This window comes from Scyliorhinus canicula, chromosome 15 (genome assembly GCF_902713615.1).
Source record: "Scyliorhinus canicula chromosome 15, sScyCan1.1, whole genome shotgun sequence".
NCBI lineage: Eukaryota > Metazoa > Chordata > Chondrichthyes > Carcharhiniformes > Scyliorhinidae > Scyliorhinus > Scyliorhinus canicula.
Window position 1 is genome coordinate 27,533,847 of NC_052160.1, and position 25,136 is coordinate 27,558,982.

The 25,136-nt window shown below is 51.7% G+C and overlaps 1 protein-coding gene across 1 annotated transcript in view; it reads left to right on the forward strand.

Annotated features, from left to right (window-relative positions):
* trap1 (TNF receptor-associated protein 1) overlaps positions 1-25,136 on the forward strand; it is a 32,693-nt gene that overhangs the window by 2,651 nt on the left and 4,906 nt on the right. Inside the window, exons 3-17 of the mRNA XM_038819754.1 lie at positions 384-466; positions 628-768; positions 1,773-1,844; positions 2,848-3,008; positions 3,505-3,614; positions 4,180-4,253; positions 4,780-4,935; positions 7,084-7,204; positions 8,662-8,731; positions 10,535-10,682; positions 13,373-13,558; positions 17,156-17,294; positions 17,611-17,696; positions 20,608-20,753; positions 23,743-23,815. Coding sequence (XP_038675682.1) covers positions 384-466; positions 628-768; positions 1,773-1,844; positions 2,848-3,008; positions 3,505-3,614; positions 4,180-4,253; positions 4,780-4,935; positions 7,084-7,204; positions 8,662-8,731; positions 10,535-10,682; positions 13,373-13,558; positions 17,156-17,294; positions 17,611-17,696; positions 20,608-20,753; positions 23,743-23,815 — 1,766 coding nt within the window. The remainder of the gene's footprint in view (positions 1-383; positions 467-627; positions 769-1,772; positions 1,845-2,847; positions 3,009-3,504; positions 3,615-4,179; positions 4,254-4,779; positions 4,936-7,083; positions 7,205-8,661; positions 8,732-10,534; positions 10,683-13,372; positions 13,559-17,155; positions 17,295-17,610; positions 17,697-20,607; positions 20,754-23,742; positions 23,816-25,136) is intronic.

Consider the following 25,136-nt stretch of genomic DNA (forward strand, 5'->3'; position numbering starts at 1 on the left):
CCAGTGACACCTACATCCCATGATAGTTGGTGGGGTGTGGGGAGGAAATCCTGAATGAAAGTAACCATTGAATCTGCTGCCACTGCACCTTCAGGCAGCACAATCCAGATCGTCATCATTTATTCTGTGTAAAAGCCTCTTTGTTTCTCCTGCCCGTGGTTCTTTTTTCAATTATCTTAAATCTGTGCTTTGCCAATCCGCCTCACAGTAACATCAGTTTCTCCTTATTTACTCCATTAAAATCTCTCATACCTTTGGACATCTCTCCTAAATCTCCCTTTAACCTTCTCTGCTCTAAGTAGAACAAATCCAACTTCTCCAGTCTCTCCATTTGTAATCCATTTGTTGTTCGATTTTCCTTGAACATTTTTTTTTTTGCGCAGGGTCTTTTTCCAAGTATGAGTTTCAAGCAGAGACTAAGAAGCTTCTGGATATTGTGGCTCGGTCCTTGTACTCTGAGAAGGAGGTATGAAATGTAAAATCTTCCGTTTTTAAAAAATCCACAAGAAACCGTGCCTGGCTGGCTTTCTTGATGCAATTTCAGCTGGCCTCTGGTCTTGGGCCTGTTGTGGGTCATAGTGTTTGCCTCAACATAAATGTATTTGATTTACTTGCTCCATAACTTAGGTATTTATTCGTGAGCTGATATCCAATGGAAGTGATGCCCTTGAAAAGTTCCGTCACAAACTTGTAAGCTGTGCTCAGGAACAGGGCCCTCTGGAAATTCACTTGCAGAGCGACACCGAGAAGGGAAGCCTCACCATCCAGGTAAGGATGCTAATTGCTTTCTCTTATTTAAAGTAATGCTTTAGTTTGAGACCCCCATCTGAAGTACAGCTTTTGGCTCTGGGCACCAACCTTCGGAAACATGTATTAGTACAAAAGCAAAATATTGTGCATTCTGGAAATCTGAAGTAAATATAGAAAATACTGGGAATGCTCAGTACGTTTGACAGCATCGGGGAGCAAGAAACAGAGTTAATGTTTCAGGTCAATGATCTTCCAGCTCTGATGACTAGTTCTAATGATATATCATGGACCTGAAACGTTAACTCTGTTTTTCTCTCTCCGCAGATGCTGCCAGGCCTGCTGAGTATTTCCAACATTTTCTGTTCTTATTATTGAAGGAGATGTTGGTCCTGGAGAAGGTGAAATGCAGATCCACCAAAATTGTACCAGGGCTAAAAGGGTTAGAACATAGAACAGTACAGCACAGAACAGGCCCTTCGGCCCTCAATGTTGTGCCGAGCTTTGTCCGAAACCCAGATCAAGCTATCCCACTCCCTGTCATTCTGGTGTGCTCCATGTGCCTATCCAATAACCGCTTGAAAGTTCCTAAAGTGTCCGACTCCACTATCACAGCAGGCAGCCTATTCCACACCCTAACCACTCTCTGAGTAAAGAACCTACCTCGGACATCCCTCCTATATCTCCACCCTGAACCTTGTAGTTATGCCCCCTTGTAACAGCTCCATCCACCCGAGGAAATAGTATAGAACAAAGATAAATTACCAGGACGCACAGTATAAACTAGGTGTGTATTTCACTGTGTTTAGAAGGTTGAGGAGTGTCTAATCGAGGTTTTTAAAATGTTAAAAAGATTGTATAGTGTTGACTTGGAGAAAGTATTTCCTGTGATGGGGGAATGCAGCACTCAGCCTTTGCTAATGGATTCTGTACAACCCAGTTCCTAATACAACGTAATCCTGAAACAAGCAATTCTGACCTCAAACCCTTGGTTTTAACAATGTTCTTAATGTATCTCCTCGCAGGATACTGGTATAGGGATGACCAGGGAAGAACTCATTCAGAATCTGGGAACCATCGCACGTTCTGGATCCAAGGTTGGAAAATCGTAGAATTGGTGTATACCCCCCCTCAACACACGCACGCACGCACACACACACACACACACACACACACCCATGCTACCAAGTAGTGGCGTGGATCATTCCAGCTGACCCCTGCAACCATGCCCAATTGGCCACTCACAGGCCTGCCAGACTGTGTTTGCTATTTGATCTTGGGGTTTCACACTCGGGATGTTTGAACAGGATAGGTACCGGGAGCAGGAATCTAGGCAGCTACCCCATAACCATCCAGGCCCCAGGACTTTAAAGACAGAATAGCCCCCCTCCCTGCTACTGACAACGGCTCCATAAGCAGAGCCCAGAAATTGGGCAGGAATTTCCACGCAACCCATCGTGTGTTTCGCCGCGGCGGAGGTGGGCGACCATTGGGCGGTGGTGGGATCTTCTTGTCCCACCGATGTCAACGGGGCTTCCTGTTGAATGCATCACTTTCCATCACAAAGGGCGGGGGTACGCCATTGGAAGGACTGGAAGATCCTGCTGGCATGAACGGCCAGAAAGGTCCGGCCATTGAATCTGAGGCCTCTCTGATCATGACTGAGCTTTCGAATGTCACGTAGCTTCCATATCGTTAACTGTCTAATGACAGGCATGGGGTCCCTCAGCTTGTACGTCTTTCCACTGTATTTGAATTTATTCTGCACCAAGTTCTGTATTATACATTTGAAAAAGAGCAGCAAGGACACTTGCGCAACATGTTGTTATGATCCGATGTGCATGACCCAAAATGGCAGTGATTCAATAATAACATTCAAAAAATGTGATATTTACTTAAAACAGAATAGTTGGTCTCTGGGGAAAGAGCAGTGGATTGGGGCTAATTGAGGTCTTTCAAAGAGCCCAAACAAGCACACTGGGCCAAATGTGATTGTTCTTCTTGTCTGTTCAACTATAGCTACAAAGCTTTGAATGTATTTGCTTGATTTTCCTCCTTTGCCTTTTAATTGAAAGATTCTGTTTCCTTTCTTGATGCTAGGCTTTTCTGGAGGCTTTGCAGAACCAGGCCGAGGCTGGAGCTGGGATCATCGGGCAGTTTGGGGTTGGATTTTACTCTGTGTTCATGGTGGCTGATAAAGTGGAGGTGTACACACAGGCAGCAGAGAGTGGCAGCACAGCATATAAATGGGCGTCTGATGGGTGAGGAGACTGCATCCACGCACCTCCACAGTTTATGCAATGGGCAAGAAGCTGGTGGCAAGTTAGGGGAACATGCAAAATCATTAATTTGCATAGTGTGAGTGTTGCTGGCAATAACATCACTTATAATGCTTCTGGATTGTCCTTGAGATAGTGGTGGTGAGCTGTTGCCTTGAACCGTTGCAGTCAGTGAGGTGTAGGTACATCCACAGTGTTGTGGCTGTTGGAGAGAGTTCCAGAATTTGGATTCTGATCTTATAAGGGAACATTAACGACAAATATCTCTTAAGGGGGTCCGAGAATTGGCCTCGTAGTGGTGGGGTTGTGGAGGGAATGTGAGGGGCACTCTGGGTAGTGAGACAAGTGTCAAAGGAGGGCCCCCTAGAGAGCTGTGGGGTGGGGGGCTGCAAGGGAAAGTGGTTGGGGCCTCGAGGGGCATTCTTGATTGGTTGGTAATGCTGCTGTGTTGTTGATTATCCAATTTCTGTGCCTCCAGTTCTGGGATGTATGAAATTGCTGAAGCCACTGGAGTGAGACCGGGAACCAAGATTGTCATCCAGTTGAAGGAAGATTGCAAGGAGTTTGCAAATGAAGATCGGATTAGAGGTAAGAAATGAAACAATACCTCAGCAGGTAAACATGTTTGCAGGGTCAGACCTGGTGTCATTTCTGCTACCATCTCTCCTGTTGCTCTTGCGGGACGTAATTTGAACATACAGCTTTTTATGAGTAAATTATGAGATCTTTATGATCTAATAGAGGATTTCAAAATGATGAGCGGTTTTGGCAATAGCCAGAGGTCTTGAGCTGTTGGCATTGGGCGTGGTCAACTTCAGGTGGTGGAAACTGATTCCGTCAATCATTTGAAAAGGGAGGTGACCAGCTAGCTGAGGGTGCCGAGCTTACAGGGTTACAGATAAAAAGGAGAGATGTGAAGAGCCAGCAGATCACAAAGAGCAGAATGGCCTCTTGTGCTCTAAATTTCTGATATTCAGTCGCAGGGTTATTGCATTGAAATGTTATCCTGTCACTGGTCAACATCTGGCTGGATGGAATAACCAGGGAGCCGGTGAGGAAAGTGTGATCACAGGGACAGGGAAGGTCCTGCCTGCTGTCTAACTGTGTTCAAGCTGGCAAACAGGCTTAACTCTGCATTTGGTTTGTATTCCAGAGGTGGTGAACAAATACAGCAACTTTGTCAGCTTCCCGATCTACTTGAATGGGCGCCGGTTGAACACACTCCAGGTGAGTAGGTGACGAGGACTCTTCACCCCATTGGAATAGAAATCAGATGGCAGAATGTTGGGGCCTGAGATACAAGGTGGCAGTAACACTTTAAAAAAAAAAATAAAAATTAAAATTTAGTGGACCCAATTATTTTTTTTCCAATTAAGGGGCAATTTAGCGTGGCCAATCCATCTACCCTGCACATCTTTGGGTTGCGGGGGTGAAACCCACGCAGACATGTGGAAAATGTACAAACTCCTCACGGACAGTGACCCAAGGCCGGGATTCGAACCCGGGTCCTCAGCGCCGCAGTCCCAGTGCTAACCACTGCGCCGTATGCTGCCCCAGGTGGCAGTAACACTGAGGATGAAATTATTAACTCCAGTGGGAATGGGTGGGAGGTTGGCTGGTGGGTTGGTGTCAGTGAGTAATTGGCAGGGTTAATTTGGGGGGTGTATTGTGTGGGATCTATACCCAGAGGATCAACCTGATTGACAGATTTACTTGGTGCACTGATTTAAGGAAGAGTTTCTATTTTATTCAGGCTTTGTGGATGATGGATCCGAAGGAGATCAGTGAGTGGCAACATGAGGAATTCTACCGCTATGTTGCAAAGGCTTATGACAAACCACGCTACATCCTTCATTACCGCACTGATGCCCCACTCAACATTCGCAGTGTCTTCTATGTGCCAGACGTGGTGAGTGTTGTTGGTCAGGGTCACAACAGCTCCTAAATTCACTTCTACACTGGGCAAGTATAGAAAGGCTTGTAATCCTTTGTTGCTCTTAGAGAGTTGGGGAGGCTTCTGTTTATTGCAGAACCGTCTGCATTTCCTGGAAACCTACAGGGGGTCAGGGGAAGAAATAGCTATGTTTATGGAGCACCTTAAAGAGCATCAGGGCTCACCAGCCAACAACGCACTTTCTGAATATTTCTGAAGTGTAATCGCTGTTATAATTTAGGAAACATAGCAGCCAATTTATGCACAGCAAGCTCCCACAAACAGCAGTGTGATATTGACCAGATAATGAAGGATGGTGGAGGACAAATTTCTGAGGACACTGGGGAGAATTCCTCCTGTTCTTCCAGTGGTGCCACAGGAGCTTATGTACCTTGGACAGTGCAGCTCTCCCTTTCTACTGCACTGCAGTCAGCCTGCATCATGGGTGTTTTTATGTAAAAAGTAACATTAAATAATAGGGGGGGCGTGGTGAATAGGTGACTGAGGAAGGGGGGACTGAATGCAGTGTGGGAAGTTGGCTGTTCGTGCTGGCAGCGTTGGAGGGAGCAGAGGGTGGGGTGGGGTGGGAAGAAGGTCCATCCCAGGCCCCTCACTGGGGATTTTACCCAGTCCCAGGCCCCTCACTGGGGATTTTACCCAGTCCCAGGCCCCTCACTGGGGATTTTACCCAGTCCCAGGCCCCTCACTGGGGATTTTACCCAGTCACAGGCCCCTCACTGGGGATTTTACCCAGTCCCAGGCCCCTCACTGGGGATTTTACCCGGTCCCAGGCCCCTCACTGGGGATTTTACCCAGTCCCAGGCCCCTCACTGGGGATTTTACCCGGTCCCAGGCCCCTCACTGGGGATTTTACCCATCCCAGGCCCCTCACTGGGGATTTTACCCAGTCCCAGGCCCCTCACTGGGGATTTTACCCGGTCCCAGGCCCCTCACTGGGGATTTTACCCGGTCCCAGGCCCCTCACTGGGGATTTTACCCAGTCCCAGGCCCCTCACTGGGGATTTTACCCAGACCCAGGCCCCTCACTGGGGATTTTACCCGGTCCCAGGCCCCTCACTGGGGATTTTACCCAGTCCCAGGCCCCTCACTGGGGATTTTACCCAGTCCCAGGCCCCTCACTGGGGATTTTACCCGGTCCCAGGCCCCTCACTGGGGATTTTACCCAGACCCAGGCCCCTCACTGGGGATTTTACCCATCCCAGGCCCCTCACTGGGATTTTACCCAGTCCCAGGCCCCTCACTGGGGATTTTACCCGGTCCCAGGCCCCTCACTGGGGATTTTACCCGGTCCCAGGCCCCTCACTGGGGATTTTACCCGGTCCCAGGCCCCTCACTGGGGATTTTACCCAGACCCAGGCCCCTCACTGGGGATTTTACCCGGTCCCAGGCCCCTCACTGGGGATTTTACCCAGTCCCAGGCCCCTCACTGGGGATTTTACCCAGTCCCAGGCCCCTCGCTGGGGATTTTACCCAGTCCCAGGCCCCTCACTGGGGATTTTACCCAGACCCAGGCCCCTCACTGGGGATTTTACCCAGACCCAGGCCCCTCACTGGGGATTTTACCCGGTCCCAGGCCCCTCACTGGGGATTTTACCCGGTCCCAGGCCCCTCACTGGGGATTTTACCCAGACCCAGGCCCCTCACTGGGGATTTTACCCATCCCAGGCCCCTCACTGGGGATTTTACCCAGTCCCAGGCCCCTCACTGGGGATTTTACCCAGTCCCAGGCCCCTCACTGGGGATTTTACCCAGACCCAGGCCCCTCACTGGGGATTTTACCCATCCCAGGCCCCTCACTGGTATTTTACCCAGTCCCAGGCCCCTCACTGGGGATTTTACCCGGTCCCAGGCCCCTCACTGGGGATTTTACCCAGACCCAGGCCCCTCACTGGGAATTTTACCCGGTCCCAGGCCCCTCGCTGGGGATTTTACCCAGTCCCAGGCCCCTCACTGGGGATTTTACCCGGTCCCAGGCCCCTCACTGGGGAATTTACCCAGACCCAGGCCCCTCACTGGGGATTTTACCCGGTCCCAGGCCCCTCATTGGGACTCGGTGTGAAGGTGTTACTCTGGAATTTATTTTTATTCCCTTTGACTCTCTAGAAACCGAGTATGTTCGATGTGAGCAGGGAGGTGGGCTCCAGTGTGGCATTGTACAGCCGGAAGGTGTTGATTCAAACTAAAGCCAGCGACATCCTACCCAAGTGGCTCCGATTTTTGCGTGGTGAGTATCCAGCAGCTGATTCCTTATCAACTCGTTAGCAGAGTCTGACTCTCAAATGCCGTTCATTTAATACACTTGTTACAGCAACAGTATAACCTCCTCTCCATCTGCCTCTTGCTCCCTTAACCAACCATCCTGTTTGCTACCTTTATCGTCTCAAGGTTCTGCCTCCAATACAACAACAGCAGCATGGTAACACAGTGGTTAGCACTGATGGTTCATAGCGCCAGGGTCCCTGGTTCGATTCCCGACTTGGGTCATTGTCTGTGCGGTGTCTGCACGTTCTCCCCGTGTCTGTGTGGGTTTCCTCCGGGTGCTCCGCTTTCCTCCCACAAGCCCTGAAAGATGTGCTGTTAGATGAATTGGACATTCTGAATTTGCCCTCAGTGTACCCAAACAGGTGCCGGAATGTGGCAACTAGGGTCTTTTTACAGTAACTTCATTGCAGTGTTAATGTAAGCCTACTTGTGACAATAAAGATTATTAAAACAAAAGGTGGGTCCCACACTGGGGGTTTTCCCGGTGTCGGAGGGTCCCTCACTGGGGGTTTTCCCGGTGTCGGAGGGTCCCTCACTGGGGGTTTTCCCAGTGTCGGAGGGTCCCTCACTGGGGGTTTTCCCAGTGTCGGAGGGTCCCTCACTGGGGGTTTTCCCAGTGTCGGAGGGTTTATCTGGGGGGTTTATCCAGTTCCAGGGCCATAAGTACCAGTAGAGAATTTTAGTTGATCTGTTATCAGTATCACAGTCACCACGGGCCTGGTTGAGTTCAATTGGCTAGATAGCTGGCTTGTGTTGCAAAACAAGGCCAGCAGCACGGGTTCAATTCCCGTACCAGCTGTGGTTATTCATGAAGGCCCCGTCTAAGGCAGCACACTGGCGCAGTGGTTAGCACTGCTGCGTCACAACGCCGAGGTCCCTGGTTCGATCCCAGCACTGGGTCACTGTCTGTGTGGAGTTTGCACATTCGCCCCCACAACCCAAAGATGGTCAGGCTAGGTGGATTGGCCATGCTAAATTGCCCTTAATTAGAAAAAAATTGGGTATTCTAAATTTAAAAAAAATGAAGGCCCTCCCTTCTCAACCTTGCCCTTCGCCAGAGGTGTGGTGATCCTCGGGTTAAATCACCACCAGTCAGCTCTTCCCCGCAAAGGAAGAACCTATGGTCATCTGGGACTATGACGACTTTACATATCACAGCCGCTGATGATTTTCCCTACTGCTGGAAATGCCATCCATCAGGTTTCTCCTGTGTCCTTGCTTAGTCCTTTCAGTAATCCTGGTGCTAGTAAGTGAACAGTCCAGAGAATTTTATAGCGACGACAAGAAATGTAAATCCACACAGTCTAATGGGCCCCAACTGCAGGGATTAAACTTTGACTCCACTCTAGTGTCGTTGGATGATCAGTAATGCTAAATGTGTTTTTCATATCACTTATTTTGCTTTTGTGCTTGTTTCAGGTGTTGTTGACAGTGAAGATATCCCACTGAACCTCAGTAGAGAGTTACTGCAGGAGAGTGTGCTCATCAGGTATGCAGGCTTAGAATGTCAAGCTGGAGCCAGGTGCTGAGTGACTCCATTAGATTCCAGCCTCTCACGCGTTCCTGGGTCTCATGTATATATCCAACCTTCCATTCCCTCAATTAAATTCCAGCCTCTAACTTACCCCTGAGTATCTGTTATTCTACATATAAATCCCCTCAACTCAATTACATGCTAGCAGTTAACGTTTTAATCATTCACAGGATGTGAGCGTTGCTGGCAAGGCCTACCCCTAATTGCCCTTGTGAAGGTGGTGGTGAGTTGCCTTCTTGAACCCCTGCAGTCCATGCACTCCCACTGTACAGCTAAGAAGGGAGTTCCAATATTTTGACCCAGCGGCAGTGAAAGAATGGCCATACAGTTCCGAGTCAGGACAAGGATTAAGGCCTGTAACTTCCTCAGAGTGGCAATCTCTGGCAGATTTCCACTCTTGACTGACTTAACCACGCTGTAATTGCAAAGCCCCTGTCTTGCCAAACCTTCCTCGCTCAGGCTGGGTGAGACAGGAGCAACGAGGTGCGCCATTGGCTACATTGGTGAGGAGTAACTGGGGAGCAGAGGAGAAAGAAACAGCCGCTTTTTACAGCACTGCCTGCCTAAAGCAGGTTTTTAAAGGTACAATTAGAAGGGAGACAGTACTCACGGCGCCGAGGTCCCAGGTTCGATCCCGGCTCTGGGTCATTCTCCGTGTGGAGTTTGCACATTTTCCCCGTGTTTGCGTGGGTTTCACGCCCACAACCCAAAGATGTGCAGGGTAGGTGGATTAGCCATGCTAAATTGTCCCTTCATTGAAAAATTAATTGGGTACTCTAAATTGTTTATAAAAAAGAGAGACAGTAAGTTTAAAACATAAGTAGTTCAGGAAACACGGGCTGACAGGTCCCCAGCGGGCTCGTGTGTGTTGCAGGGGGTGACGTGCCGGTCTGGGTGTTTAAATAGTTCCTCTAGAATTAGAAGTGTTTTTTCCCTCTAACTCTTTCAGAGTAACTATCAGGATAAAACGGGCAGAACCATCCAAAGTTAGCAGTTTAAATCACTTCTGTCGAATGGTTCCCAGTGCAGTGCAATTGTCCAGAGGAAGTTACCAGTTTTGGGCAATTAGAACAGTACAGCACAGAACAGGCCCTTCGGCCCTCGATGTTGTGCCGAGCAATGATCACCCTACTTAAACCCACATCCCAACAATCCCCCCATTAACCTTACACTACGGGCAATTTAGCATGGCCAATCCACCTAACCCGCGCATCTTTGGACTGTGGGAGGAAACCGGAGCACCCGGAGGAAACCCACGCACACACAGGGAGGACGTGCAGACTCCACACAGACAGTGACCCAGCTGGGAATCGAACCTGGGACCCTGGAGCTGTGAAGCATTGATGCTAACCACCATGCTACCGTGAGGCCCATTGTCGAGTAAATCCTTACATGGTGGGAACTCCCAGAGGGATTCCCTTGCGCATCATTGGGATACCCCCTAAATGTGATCCTGGGGAACTGGGACGTTATGGACCTAAGTATCTATTATGATCATCACCTTGCATAACTCAAAAGTAATTGTAGACCTCTCACTGCTGCCCCCTGCTGGGTTCAACTAAATCAACCTGAGCTGTAGGTCAGACTCGAGACCTCCTTCACTGCCTGGATCAGTATGACACAGGTCCGTTCATTTACCCAAGAGAGGGGCAGCAGTTTGGTAAACATTCTGGGCCACTGTCCTGCCAGGTCCGGTGTAACCTGGCCCCTACCCTTCCTGGGCCGATGTGACTCACGGATCTTTGTTGCTGTCCACAGGAAGCTGCGAGATGTTCTGCAGCAACGACTGATCAAATTCTTTCTGGACCAGGGGAAAAAGGAGCCCGAAAAGTTCATCAAGTTTTATGAGGATTACGGACTGTTCATGCGCGAGGGGATTGTGACGACTGCCGAACAGGATGTGAAGGTTTGTTGGCTTGGAATCTTGATATAATGGCAGTGAGGAAATGAGTGAGAATCCTGATTGTGTTCTCTACGGGACAGGGGAGTGTATGTCTTTCTGTAAGTTTTCAGCTCTCCCTCCCTGAGCAGATCATGCTCTCTGTTTGTACGGATGATTTGCACTTGGATACAGGGACTGAAATCTCAGAGTTGACTGATTACATGGAATTACAGGATTTATCAGTGAGAAGGGCTCAGTAAAGACACACAAACCTGTGGATCAGGCAGACAATGGTTAAAAAGGAATGAACGTGAAGCGAACACTGGATGGAAAGATGCTGAAGGATAGAGATAGTCAAATTCACGATTCCCTGAATGCCCAAGTGTAGCTAGCTAACGGGAAAAGGAGGCTGGTGGGATTGGCGGCTGGTGTTAAAAGTGTAAAAAGTAATTATTAAAGTCTGGAATGCGCAGCCTGGAAGAATGGTGACAGCAGATTGAATAAGGAATTGAATAAATATGTGGAAGGGGAAAGCTTTCAGACAATGGGGTGCAGGCCCGGCGTGGTAGCACAGTGGTTAGCACTATTGCTTCACATCGCCAGGGTCCCAGGTTCGATTCCTGGCTTGGGTCACTGTCTGTGCGGCGTCTGCACGTTCTCCCCGTGTCTGCGGGGGTTTCCTCCGGGTGCTCCGGTTTCCTCCCACAGAGTCCTGAAAGACGTGCTGTTAGGTGAATTGGACATTCTGAATTCTCCCTCCGTGTACCCGAACAGGCGCCAGAGTGTGGCGATTAGGGGCTTTTCACAGTAACTTCATTGCAGTGTTAATGTAAACCTGCTTGTGACAATAAAGATTATTATTGAGGAAGGTGAAGGCTGGAACTAATTGACAGCTGAGTGTGAGCACAGACGTGTGGACCGCATGCCCACCCTCAGCGATTCAGTGAAATGGTAAATTGGACAAAACATTCGTGGGATCACAATAAGAGACCACTGTTTGGTGCTCAATGAGGGCACTAAATCCATGGAGAATGTACATTGCTGATTCAGCAGATTAACACCAAGGACTGGCAACTCTGAGAAAGGGTGGCATGGTGTAGCAGTGGTTAGCACTGCTATCTACGCCACTGAGGACCCGGGTTCGATCCTAGCCCTGGGTCACTGTCCGAGTGGAGTTTGCACATTCTCCCCGTGTTTGCGTGGGTCCCCCCCCCCCCCAAATTATTGGGTACTCTACATTTATAACAAAAACTAATTCTGAGCAGAAGCTTGAAATACAGCGACGGTTTCCACTGGAGCGGAGACGGTGAACAAAAAATTAAATTGATATTTTTTAAATGAAGAGTTTTGATATAGTGAGCAGGGTTAGGCTGGTTCCTCTAGTTAGTGAACGATTAATACATATCGGAGAAAATGAGGGAGTGGCTAAGAATGTGATATAAGAAGTAAGTGCAGGAATACACCATACACCCACTAGAATCCTCTCCGCTATTCCATACAATCCCAGCTGATATCATGTCTCAAGCCCACTTTTCCGCCTGCTCCCCCTATCCTGTGTTTCCCCGAGGTTAAAGGTCTATCTCAGCCTTAAATATACTCAATGATGGAGCATTCACAATCCTCTGGGATGGAGAATTCCAAAGATTCACAACCCTTTGAGTGAAGAAATTGCCCCTCATCTTGTGGCTCCCCCTCCCCCCAGTCGATCCCCCCCCCCCAGACAGGAAATACAAATTCTCTGACTATTCTGTTGAGCCTCTTCACAATCTGGTATCTTTCAATGAGATCACCTTTCATTCATATAAATTCCAGAGAGTGTAGCCCCAGCTTACTCCTCTCCATTCTAGGTTCGGAACCTTCACTGTACCCACTCCAATGCAAGTTTATCCTTGAACGTGGAGGCTAAGACAGTGCACGGTGCTGGTGTGGTCTCACCATAGCACTCTGCAGTTGCAGCGAGACTTCTTTATTCCTGTACTCGAATCACAAAGTCCAACATGCCATTTGCCTTCCCATTTGCTTCCTGTACCAGCATGTTGACATTGTGTTCTCTGGACGAATACACGAAGACCTTACTGAACATCAACGTTTACATGTTTCGTGTCTCCGTGGGTCTCACCCCCACAACCCAAAGATGCACAGGGTAGGGTAGATGCACACTCTAAGTTGCACCTTCATTGGGGAAAAAAAGAATTGGGTACTCTAAATTTACATTTTAAAAAAAAGAATGGACTGTTTGCCACCTGGAACGGTTGAAGCAGTGACCATTTTATTGGAAAATTGAACAAATATTTGAAGCTGGAAGATACTGGGTGATGGGGGAAGAGGATTGAAATTAGTTTAGGTTTGCTATAGTCTCCTGTCAGGTTAAGACCTGGTTTTACAGATTGAGACCCTATGCCCACCTTTACACCATACAGACACAAGGTGCAGGAGCCAACTCGGTTGAGGGTATGAGGGAGGCACCTTCAAGTGCCCCAGTCACTGCTTGAGATCATAATGAAACACAGACTGGGATTTCAAGCTGGAGTCTCTTACCTGGATGATCCAGCTCTGTGTCCTTGTAGAATCATAGAATTTACAGTGCAGAAGGCAGTCCTGCTGTTTGTGTAACCGCAGTTGCTGAGATAAGTGGTGAACCAGGTCATTGAGTATCTCTCAAGTCCCGATTGAGGCTGAACTGCTACCTTCAACTAACTTCCTTCTGTGTTTAGGAAGATATTGGAAAACTGTTGCGGTTTGAATCGTCAGCGCTGCCAGCGGGTCAGGTGACCAGCCTAGCTGAGTACGGCAGCCGGATGAAAGCAGGAAGCCGGAATATTTATTATTTGTGTTCCCCAAACCGTCACCTGGCAGAATATTCACCGTACTTTGAAGCCATGAAGAAGAAGGAAATGGAGGTGAGTAGGAGCAGGGTGTATTTCCCAAACACTATAAAATCCTGCCTCCCTTAATGTGCCTGAAGGTGGGAATGGTGTGTACCCGGGTTTATGAAGGTGGGAATGGTGTGTACCAGGGTTTATGAAGGTGGGAATGGTGTGTACCCTGTGCCTGAAGGTGGGAAGGGTGTGTACCCGGGTGTCTGAAGGTGGGAATGGTGTGTACCCAGCATCTGAAGGTGGGAATGGTGTGTACCCTGCTGTCTGAAGGTGGGAATGGTGTGTACCCGGGTGTCTGAAGGTGGGAATGGTGTGTACCCGGGTGCCTGAAGGTGGGAATAGTGTGTACCCGGGTGTCTGAAGGTGGGAATGGTGTGTACCCGGGTGTCTGAAGGTGGGAATAGTGTGTACCCGGGTGTCTGAAGGTGGGAATGGTGTGTACCCACCCGGGTGTCTGAAGGTGGGAATGGTGTGTACCCGGGCGCCTGAAGGTGGGAATGGTGTGTACCCGGGTGTCTGAAGGTGGGAATAGTGTGTACCCGGGTGTCAGAAGGTGGGAATGGTGTGTACCCGGGTGTCTGAAGGTGGGAATGGTGTGTACCCAGCATCTGAAGGTAGGAATGGTGTGTGCCCAGTGCTTGAAGGTGGGAATGGTGTGTACCCGGGTGCCTGAAGGTGGGAATGGTGTGTACCCGGGTGCCTGAAGGTGGGAATGGTGTGTACCCGGTGTCTGAAGGTGGGAATGGTGTGTACCCAGTGTCTGAAGGTAGGAATGATGTGTACCCGGGTGTTGAAGGTGGGAATGGTGTGTACCCGGGTGCCTGAAGGTGGGAATTGTGTGTACCCAGTGTCTGAAGGTAGGAATGATGTGTACCCGGATGTCTGAAGGTGGGAATGGTGTGTACCCGGGTGCCTGAAGGTGGGAATGGTGTGCACCCGGGTGCCTGAAGGTGGGAATGGTGTGTACCTGGGTGCCTGAAGGTGGGAATGGTGTGTACCCGGGTGCCTGAAGGTGGGAATGATGCGTACCCAGTGCCTGAAGGTGGGAATGGTGTGTACCCGGGTGCCTGAAGGTGGGAATGGTGTGTACCCGGGTGCCTGAAGGTAGGAATGGTGTGTAGCCGGGTGCCTGAAGGTGGGAATGGTGTGTACCCGGGTTTATGAAGGTGGGAATGGTGTGTACCCAGTGCCTGAAGGTGGGAATGGTGTGTACCCGGGTGCCTGAAGGTAGGAATGGTGTGTACCCGGGTGCCTGAAGGTGGGAATGGTGTGTACCCGGGTGCCTGAAGGTGGGAATGGTGTGCACCCGGGTGTCTGAAGGTGGGAATGGTGTGTACCAGGGTTTATGAAGGTGGGAATGGTGTGTACCCGGATGTCTGAAGGTGGGAATGGTGTGTACCCGGGTGCCTGAAGGTGGGAATGGTGTGTACCCGGGTGCCTGAAGGTGGGAATGGTGTGTACCCAGGTGCCTGAAGGTGGGAATGGTGTGTACCCGGTGCCTGAAGGTGGGAATGGTGTGTACCCAGTGCCCGAAGGTGGGAATGGTGTGTACCCAGTGCCTGAAGGTGGGAATGGTGTGTATCCGGGTGTCTGAAGGTGGGAATGGTGTGTACCCGGATGCCTGAAGGTGGGAATGGTGTGTACCCGGGTGTCTGAAGGTGGGAATAGTGTGTACCCGGGTGTCAGAAGGTGGGAATGGTGTGTACCCGGGTGTCTGAAGGTGGGAATGGTGTGTACCCAGCATCTGAAGGTAGGAATGGTGTGTGCCCAGTGCTTGAAGGTGGGAATGGTGTGTACCCGGTGCCTGAAGGTGGGAATGGTGTGTACCCGGGTGCCTGAAGGTGGGAATGGTGTGTACCCGGGTGTCTGAAGGTGAGAATGGTGTGTACCCAGTGTCTGAAGGTAGGAATGATGTGTACCCGGGTGTTGAAGGTGGGAATGGTGTGTACCCGGGTGCCTGAAGGTGGGAATTGTGTGTACCCAGTGTCTGAAGGTAGGAATGATGTGTACCCGGATGTCTGAAGGTGGGAATGGTGTGTACCCGGGTGCCTGAAGGTGGGAATGGTGTGCACCCGGGTGCCTGAAGGTGGGAATGGTGTGTACCCGGGTGCCTGAAGGTGGGAATGGTGTGTACCCGGGTGCCTGAAGGTGGGAATGATGCGTACCCAGTGCCTGAAGGTGGGAATGGTGTGTACCCGGGTGCCTGAAGGTGGGAATGGTGTGTACCCGGGTGCCTGAAGGTAGGAATGGTGTGTAGCCGGGTGCCTGAAGGTGGGAATGGTGTGTACCCGGGTTTATGAAGGTGGGAATGGTGTGTACCCAGTGCCTGAAGGTGGGAATGGTGTGTACCCGGGTGCCTGAAGGTAGGAATGGTGTGTACCCGGGTGCCTGAAGGTGGGAATGGTGTGTACCCGGGTGCCTGAAGGTGGGAATGGTGTGCACCCGGGTGTCTGAAGGTGGGAATGGTGTGTACCAGGGTTTATGAAGGTGGGAATGGTGTGTACCCGGATGTCTGAAGGTGGGAATGGTGTGTACCCGGGTGCCTGAAGGTGGGAATGGTGTGTACCCGGGTGCCTGAAGGTGGGAATGGTGTGTACCCAGGTGCCTGAAGGTGGGAATGGTGTGTACCCGGTGCCTGAAGGTGGGAATGGTGTGTACCCAGTGCCTGAAGGTGGGAATGGTGTGTACCCAGTGCCTGAAGGTGGGAATGGTGTGTATCCGGGTGTCTGAAGGTGGGAATGGTGTGTACCCGGATGCCTGAAGGTGGGAATGGTGTGTACCCGGGTGTCTGAAGGTGGGAATGTGTGTACACAGTGCCTGAAGGTGGGAATGGTGTGTATCCGGGTGTCTGAAGGTGGGAATGGTGTGTACCCGGATGCCTGAAGGTGGGAATGGTGTGTACCCTGTGCCTGAAGGTGGGAATGGTGTGTACCCAGTGCCTGAAGGTGGGAATGGTGTGTACCCGGGTGCCTGAAGGTGGGAATGGTGTGTACCCTGTGCCTGAAGGTGGGAATGGTGTGTACCCAGTGCCTGAAGGTGGGAATGGTGTGTACCCTGTGCCTGAAGGTGGGAATGGTGTGTACCCGGGTGTCTGAAGGTGGGAATGGTGTGTACCCTGTGCCTGAAGGTGGGAATGGTGTGTACCCGGGTGTCTGAAGGTGGAAATGGTGTGTACCCGGCTTTATGAAGGTGGGAATGGTGTGTACCCGGGTGTCTGAAGGTGGGAATGGTGTGTACCCGGATGCCTGAAGTTGGGAATGGTGTGTACCCGGGTGCCTGAAGGTGGGAATGGTGTGTACCCGGGTTTATGAAGATGGGAATGGTGTGTATCCGGGTTTCAATTTTACTAATTGATTTTCTTTACCCAGCCCTTGCTCCCTGATATATCCCTTGTCCCAATGGGTTCCTGTCAGTTATATTCCCCGTCCTCCTGGCCTTGCACCCAATCCATGGAGAGATCAGCAAATTTTCCCACCCCATATGAATCATTCGCTCTCTATGTGACTTTTCTGACTGGACCAGCCAGAGGACGGATCTTCATTTTGGATTTTAACTCTGTGCTTTCGTGTGTGGACAGGTTTTAAACTAACCCACATCCTCCCTGTTTGATTCTGGTAGGTTCTCTTTTGCTATGACCAGTTTGATGAACTGACTCTCCTTCACCTCCGGGAATTTGACAAGAAGAAGCTGATTTCTGTGGAGACTGACATTGTGGTGGATCATTATAAGGAGGAGAAGTATGAGGACAGCAAACCAGGTATGGTGCCCTGAATGAAAGTACAGACTGAATATGTCTCAGACCCCCCCCCCCCCCCCCCCCCCCCAACCAAAATGATGTTAGTATGTGTGTCTCTGTTCCTCTGGGTCTGTGTGTGACACTCATTTGCCCGTGTGACTGTTTTTCTCATCTTAATTCTCAGTATGCAGCAGAATCAAGCTCGATGAGAAATGGCTGTGACTTTAAAAAATAGACAGTAAACTACAAAAATCTACAATGTTTCATTCATCACCGTACATCAGTAGTTTCATCAGTATGGGTGATTGCACTAACACTAGGATTAATTGTTTCATAGTGACTGAGCGCCTGAATGAGTCGGAGGCTGAGGGCCTTGTGGCGTGGATGCGGAATGCACTTGGAGAACGAGTGGCGAATATTAAGGTAATAATAACGCTGCCATTCGATTCCTGTCCATCTGCTCAGCAGCACCAATGGTAGCACAGTGGTTAGCACTGTTGCTTCACAGCAGCAGGAACGCTGGTTTGATTCCCGGCTTGAGCCACTGTCTGTGCTGAGTCTGCACGTTCTTCCCGTGTCTGCGTGGGTTTCCTCCGGGTGCTCCGGTTTCCACCAACAAGTACTGAAAGACAGGCTGGTCGGTGAATTGGACAATCTGAATTCTCCCTCAGTGTACCCGAGCAGGCAGCGTGGTGTGGCAACTGGGGATTTACACAGTAACTTCATTGCACTCCGGCGCCTGTTCGGGTGCACTGAGGGAGAATTCAGATTGTCCAATTCACCTAACAAGCATGTCTTTCGGGACTTGTGGGAGGAAATCGGAGCACCCGGAGGAAACCCACGCAGACACGGGGCGAACATGCAGACTCTGCACAGTGACCCAAACCAGGAATCAAACCTGGGACCCTGGTGTTGTGAAGCAACGGTGCTAACCAATGTGCTACCGAAATATTAAGAAACAGACACATGAACTTGTAAAGATTCAAAAAACTCCATAACAGCTGATAACCACAATGTGCTCTCCCCCAGACTATTCTTCCTCGCTAAGTCATTTGCCTCCTCCAGTGTGTTGAAGTAATGATCTATGTCCTTAAACGTAACCCACAGTTTTGTCCGGTACAGCATTCCGAACCGTATTTGGCCTTGTTAAACCCAGCTTGATGTTTAGTGGTGATATCCTGATAAATTCAAATGGAGCGTCCTTTCCAGCTACACTCGTGTGGCCTTCATCCACTTTAAAATTCGCTCCATGTCAAAATACAGGCGATTGCACGGATCTCAGCTTCTGGTGCAGCAACCAGTGGGCCCAACCCACTTGGAGGGTGGTGTTGATATCCTTCCCCAACCCCTGGTGGGGGCAGTTTGCAGAGACACCTTCCCTGACTCGGCTTCCAAAACATCTTTGCCATGTAATCTGTGGTGTTCAAACCTTCAATTTCCTCTGGTAACCCGACTATCCTCAGGTTCTGATGCCTGGATCAGCTCTCCTGCCTGGATCAGCTCTCCTGCCTGGATCAGCTCTCCTGCCTGGATCAGCTCTCCTGCCTGGATCAGCTCTCCTGCCTGGATCAGCTCTCCTGCCTGGATCAGCTCTCCTGCCTGGATCAGCTCTCCTGCCTGGATCAGCTCTCCTGCCTGGATCAGCTCTCCTGCCTGGATCAGCTCTCCTGCCTGGATCAGCTCTCCTGCCTGGATCAGCTCTCCTGCCTGGATCAGCTCTCCTGCCTGGATCAGCTCTCCTGCCTGGATCAGCTCTCCTGCCTGGATCAGCTCTCCTGCTCGATCATCCTGGCCTTCAACACTTTGTGGGCCTCCGCCAGCATTGCTATTTTTGCCTCTAAAGAGGCAATCGGTCGCTGTGGTCCGAGACCACCCTCCCCACCTCCTGAATCGTTGTGCCCTGTGACTCCAATTGCTGCTCCATCCTTTCCATTGCCATGCGAAGGGGAGCTACTGCCACCTCAATCACCTGAGGCAGCTCTTCCCGCATCACCTGCCTATGCTTCTAGATTTCTCCCAAGGTCCAAAAACCAAATCTCCAAGCACTCGCCTCAATGGTCGCCCCAGAAGTCAGATATTAGCTCTGTTACTAGCTTGAAATCTGAAATCAATCATGTTTTATTAGGTATTAAGGGATTGTGGAGCTAAGATACACATCAGCCATGATCTTATTGAATGGCAGAATGGGCTTGAGGGCTGAATAGCCTCATTTTCCTATGTTTGAAACATCAGAGTGGTTCCTAGATTTTCAGTAGAAGCGTTTCATATGCAAATCATGTTCTTTGCCACACCTCGTTTCTCTGCAGGTGATCAGTATTCCTCACAACCCACTTTGCTGTTTTTCACAGCTCCCATTCTCTGACACTAACCCACCAAGATGTACACATTTAACCACCTGTTCAAACAGTATCCCCTACCTTCCTATGATGGTGATGAAACAATAAGCCGTTTTCACAAAGCAGACTGCTTTAGTTCAACATTGAGCGCAGACTAAAGAACACAGTGTAAGTGTAAATGCCATTGTTCCTGAGCAATGTTACCATTCAAATATCTTCATCAAGTGGTTCTTCTCCTGAGCCTGGACAGCAAGTTTGTCAAGCTGCGCAAACATTGAGAATTAGCACCACAGAAGGCGATTATTTGGCTCATTCTGGCCATGCTGATTGAAAAGGAGCTAGTCAGCCGAACTCTATTTCCTAGCTCCTGTTCCGCTGCCCTGTAGGCAATTCAGGTGCATATCCAAATTATTATAATGTGATTCGGGTTCCTGCATCTACCATCCTTTCAGACAGTGAGTTCCAGACCCCCATCTCCATGTGGCGGGGAAAATAACTTCCCCTCAGCTCCTGTCTAATCCTTCTGCCAATTATCTTCAATCTACCTCCCCTTGTTATTGACCCCTCTACTCAGAGAATTAAATTCTTCCGATCAACTTCATCCAGGCCCCTCAATTTTACACACCCCCTCCCTTCAAAGAGCCCCGAGCCAATCCAATCTTTCTTCATTGCTATAATTCTCCATTCTTGACATTATCTTTATCACCTTTCCTCCCTCATACAGTTCCGATATGATTGGTGAATGTCAACCAGGAAGATCCCACGGAAAAATATCACAGAATAATACTAAAAGATTGGCCGATATTTAACAAATGTTATGCATTTCTAATTGGATAATTGACTCGACCCTCTTGTTTTAGTGATGTTGGTTTCGGGAGAGTGTTGTCTGAGACACAGATAGACACTGTTCTGGAGTTAGTGTGTGAATATTTTGACGGCGCCTTGGTTTGTGTCATCAAACAAATTCAGGTTTGCTTTCTGCCCCATGTGTTAACCAGTTGACGCCACGGTTGGACACACATCCTGCTATGGTAACCCTGCTAGAGATGGGTGCTGCGCGGCACTTCCTGCGTACACAGCAGCTGGCCAAGACCAGTGAGGAGCGGGCACAGATTCTGCAGCCTACCCTGGAAATCAATGCTAGGTAAGGTGCTTCTGGTGCCAGGCTGGGCCACGGGGCTGGGGTGTTGAGTGGGAAAAGAAGGGGGCACTCTTCCTGCACAAGTAATCACTCTGAAAAAGGTGGTGAAGAGACATCTCTCACTCTCTCTCTTTCATTGTCACTCTCTCTACCGCTTGTCAGTCTGTCTCTCCATGCTCCCCTTTCCTCCTCCCGTTCTTCCCTGACGCTTTCTATCCTGGCAACCGCAGTTCACCCCCCCCCCCCCCCCACTCCTTCTCCACTCCCCAATGGGCAGCACGGTTTCATAGTGGTTAGCACTATGGCTTCACAGCGTCAGGGCCCCAAGCTCGATTCCCAGTTGGGGTCACTGTCTGTGTGGAGTCTGCACGTTCACCCCGTGTCTGCGGGGTTTTCCTCCGGGTGCTCCGGTTTGCTCCCACAGTCCAAAGACGCGCTTGTTAGTTAATTTGGACATTCTGAATTCTCCCTCTGTGTACCTGAACAGGTGCCAGAATGTGGCGACCTGGGGTTTTTCACAGTAACTTCATTGCAGTGTTAATGTAAGCCTACTTGGGACAATGAAAATTATTGTTATAATAACTCCTTCTCTGTGCCCCCGCTCCATCTGTGCCCCCGCTCCATCTGTGCCCCCGCTCCATCTGTGCCCCCGCTCCATCTGTGCCCCCGCTCCATCTGTGCCCCCGCTCCATCTGTGCCCCCGCTCCATCTGTGCCCCCGCTCCATCTGTGCCCCCGCTCCATCTGTGCCCCCGCTCCATCTGTGCCCCCGCTCCATCTGTGCCCCCGCTCCATCTGTGCCCCCGCTCCATCTGTGCCCCCGCTCCATCTGCCCCCCCGCTCCATCGCTGCCACCCCGCTCTATTCCATCTCTCGCCCCTGCTGCATCGCCTCTCCCCTGCTCCTTCTCTCTCACTTCCCCCCTTGCTCTCTACCCCCTCTCTATCTCTCTCTCTCTTTCTCCCATTCTCTCTTTCCTCTCTCGCTCTCTCTCTCTCTCTCTGCTTCTCCCCCTCTATCTCTATCTCTCGCTTCCCCCTCTCTCACTTCTCCCTCTCTCTCGTTTCCTCCTCTCTCTCTCTCTCTCTCTCTCTCGTTTCTCCCTCTCTCTCTCTCTTTCTTACTTCCCCCTCTCTCTTTCGCCTCCTCCTCTCTCTCTCGCTTCCCCTCTCTCGCTCTGTCTCTCTCGCTTCCCCCTCTCTCCCTCTTCTCCCTCTCTCTCGCTTCCCTCCCTCTCTCTCGCTTCTCCCTCTCTCTCGCTTCTCCCCTCTCTCTCGCTTCTCCCTCTCTCTCTCGCTTTCCCCTCTCTCTCTCGCTTTCCCCTCTCTCGCTTTCCCCTCTCTCGCTTCCCCCTCTCTCCCTCTCGCTTCCCCCTCTCTCCCTCTCGCTTCCCCCTCTCTCCCTCTCTCTCGCTTCCCCCTCTCTCTCTCTTGCTTCCCCTCTCTCTCTCTTGCTTCCCCCTCTCTCTCTCTCTCGCTTCTCCCTCTCTCGCTTCTCCCTCTCTCGCTTCTCCCTCTCTCGCTTCTCCCTCTCTCGCTTCTCCCTCTCTCGCTTCTCCCTCTCTCGCTTCTCCCTCTCTCGCTTCTCCCTCTCTCGCTTCTCCCTCTCTCGCTTCTCCCTCTCTCGCTTCTCCCTCTCTCGCTTCTCCCTCTCTCGCTTCTCCCTCTCTCGCTTCTCCCTCTCTCGCTTCTCCCTCTCTCGCGTCTCCCTCTCTCGCTTCTCCCTCTCTCGCTTCTCCCTCTCTCGCTTCTCCCTCTCTCGCTTTTCCCTCTCTCGCTTTTCCCTCTCTCGCTTTCCCCTCTCTCGCTTCCCCCTCTCTCTCTCGCTTCCCCCCCCTCTCTCTCGCTTCCCCCTCTCTCTCTCGCTTCCCCCTCTCTCTCTCGCTTCCCCCTCTCTCCCTCTCGCTTCCCCCTCTCTCCCTCTCTCTTGCTTCCCCCTCTCTCTCTCTTGCTTCCCCCTCTCCCTCTCTCGCTTCTCCCTCTCTCGCTTCTCCCTCTCTCGCTTCTCCCTCTCTCGCTTCTCCCTCTCTCGCTTCTCCCTCTCTCGCTTCTCCCTCTCTCGCTCTCCCTCTCTCGCTTCTCCCTCTCTCGCTTCTCCCTCTCTTGCTTCTCCCTCTCTCGCTTCTCCCTCTCTCGCTTTCCCCTCTCTCGCTTCCCCCCTCTCTCTCTCGCTTCCCCCCTCTCTCTCTCGCTTCCCCCTCTCTCTCTCGCTTCCCCCTCTCTCTCTCGCTTCCCCCTCTCTCTCTCTCGCTTCCCCCCTCTCTCTCTCTCGCTTCCCCCCTCTCTCTCTCGCTTTCCCCCTCTCTCTCTCTTGCTTCCCTCTCTCTCGCTTTCCCCTCTCTCACTTCCCCCCCCTCTCTCTCTCGCTTCCCCCCTCTCTCTCTCTCGCTTCCCCCCCTCTCTCTCTCGCTTCCCCCTCTCTCTCTCTCTCGCTTTCCCCCTCTCTCTCACTTCCCCCCCTCTCTCTCTCACTTCCCCCTCTCTCTCTCTCTCACTTCCCCCTCTCTCTCTCTCTCACTTCCCCCTCTCTCTCTCTCGCTTCCCCCTCTCTCTCTCTCACTTCCCCCCTCTCTCTCTCTTGCTTCCCCCTCTCTCTCGCTTCCCTCTCTCTCTCTCTCTCTCTCTCGCTACCCTCTCTCTCTCGCTACCCTCTCTCTCTCGCTACCCTCTCTCTCTCTCGCTTCCCTCTCTCTCGCTTCCCCCCTCTCTCTCGCTTCCCTCCCTCTCTGTCGCTTCCCTCTCTCTTTCTAGCTTCCCCCTCTCTCTTTCTCTCTCGCTTCTCTCTCTCTCTCTCTCTCTCGCTTCCTCCTCTCTCTCTCTCTCTCGTTTCTTCCTCTCTCTCTCTCACTCTCCCTCTCAACTTCAGTCTCTCGCTCTTCCCACCCCCTCTCTGCCCAGATCCCCCTCAGCACAGTAGGTTTGTATGTGCACATCGTGGTCATTTTGGCTTTGTAGAGGATACATTCACTCATTGACTTGTACCCTGTCTTTCAGTCACACTCTGATAAAGAAACTGAATGAATTGCGAGACAAGAATCCAAAGCTAGCACAGCTACTACTTGACCAGGTGAGTGCAGCTACCCAGTCACCTGTGCATTGATCTGCCCTAAGCCTGTGACCGTGATGCTGCTGGTGACAACCAGGTTACAGCTTAAGGCATGAAACAGAGCGACGCTCCCTCATGCTGCCCTCTGCCAGTGCAGCTCCCTCCGGACTGACCCTCCGACAATGCAGCCCTCCCTCGGTACTGACCCTCCGCCAGTGCAGCCCTCCCTCAGGACTGCCCCTCCGCCACTGCAGCCCTCCCTCTGACAGTGCAGCCCTCCCTCAGGACTGACCCTCCGACAGTGCTGCCCTCCCTCGGTACTGACCCTCCGACAGTGCTGCCCTCCCTCGGTACTGACCCTCCGCCAGTGCAGCCCTCCCTCTGACAGTGCAGCCCTCCCTCGGTACTGACCCTCCGCCAGTGCAGCCCTCCCTCTGACAGTGCAGCCCTCCCTCTGACAGTGCAGCCCTCCCTCGGTACTGACCCTCTGCCAGTGCAGCCCTCCCTCTGACAGTGCAGCCCTCCCTCGGTACTGACCCTCCGCCAGTGCAGCCCTCCCTCTGACAGTGCAGCCCTCTCTCGGTACTGACCCTCTGCCAGTGCAGCCCTCCCTCTGACAGTGCAGCCCTCCCTCGGTACTGACCCTCCGCCAGTGCAGCCCTCCCTCTGACAGTGCAGCCCTCCCTCGGTACTGACCCTCCGCCAGTGCAGCCCTCCCTCTGACAGTGCAGCCCTCCCTCGGTACTGACCCTCCGCCAGTGCAGCCCTCCCTCTGACAGTGCAGCCCTCCCTCGGAACTGACCCTCCGACAGTACAGCCCTCCCTCTGACAGTGCAGCCCTCCCTCGGTACTGACCCTCCGCCAGTGCAGCCCTCCCTCTGACAGTGCAGCCCTCCCTCGGTACTGACCCTCCGCCAGTGCAGCCCTCCCTCTGACAGTGCAGCCCTCCCTCGGAACTGACCCTCCGACAGTGCAGGCCTCCCTCAGGACTGACCCTCCGACAATTCAGCCCTCCCTCGGGACTGACCCTCCGACAGTGCAGCCCTCCCGCGGGATTGACTATCCGACAGTGCAGCCCTCCCTCGGGACTGACTATCCGACAGTGCAGCCCTCCCTCAGTACTGACCCTCTGACAGTGCAGCCCTCCCTCAGTACTGATCCTCTGACAGTGCAGCCCTCCCTCAGTACTGACCCTCCGACAGTGCAGCCCTCCCTCGGGACTGACCCTCCGACAATGCAGCCTCCCTCGGGACTGACCCTCACCAGTGCAGCCCTCCCTCGGGACTGACTATCCGACAGTGCAGCCCTCCCTCAGTACTACCCTATCGAGAATGCAGCCCTC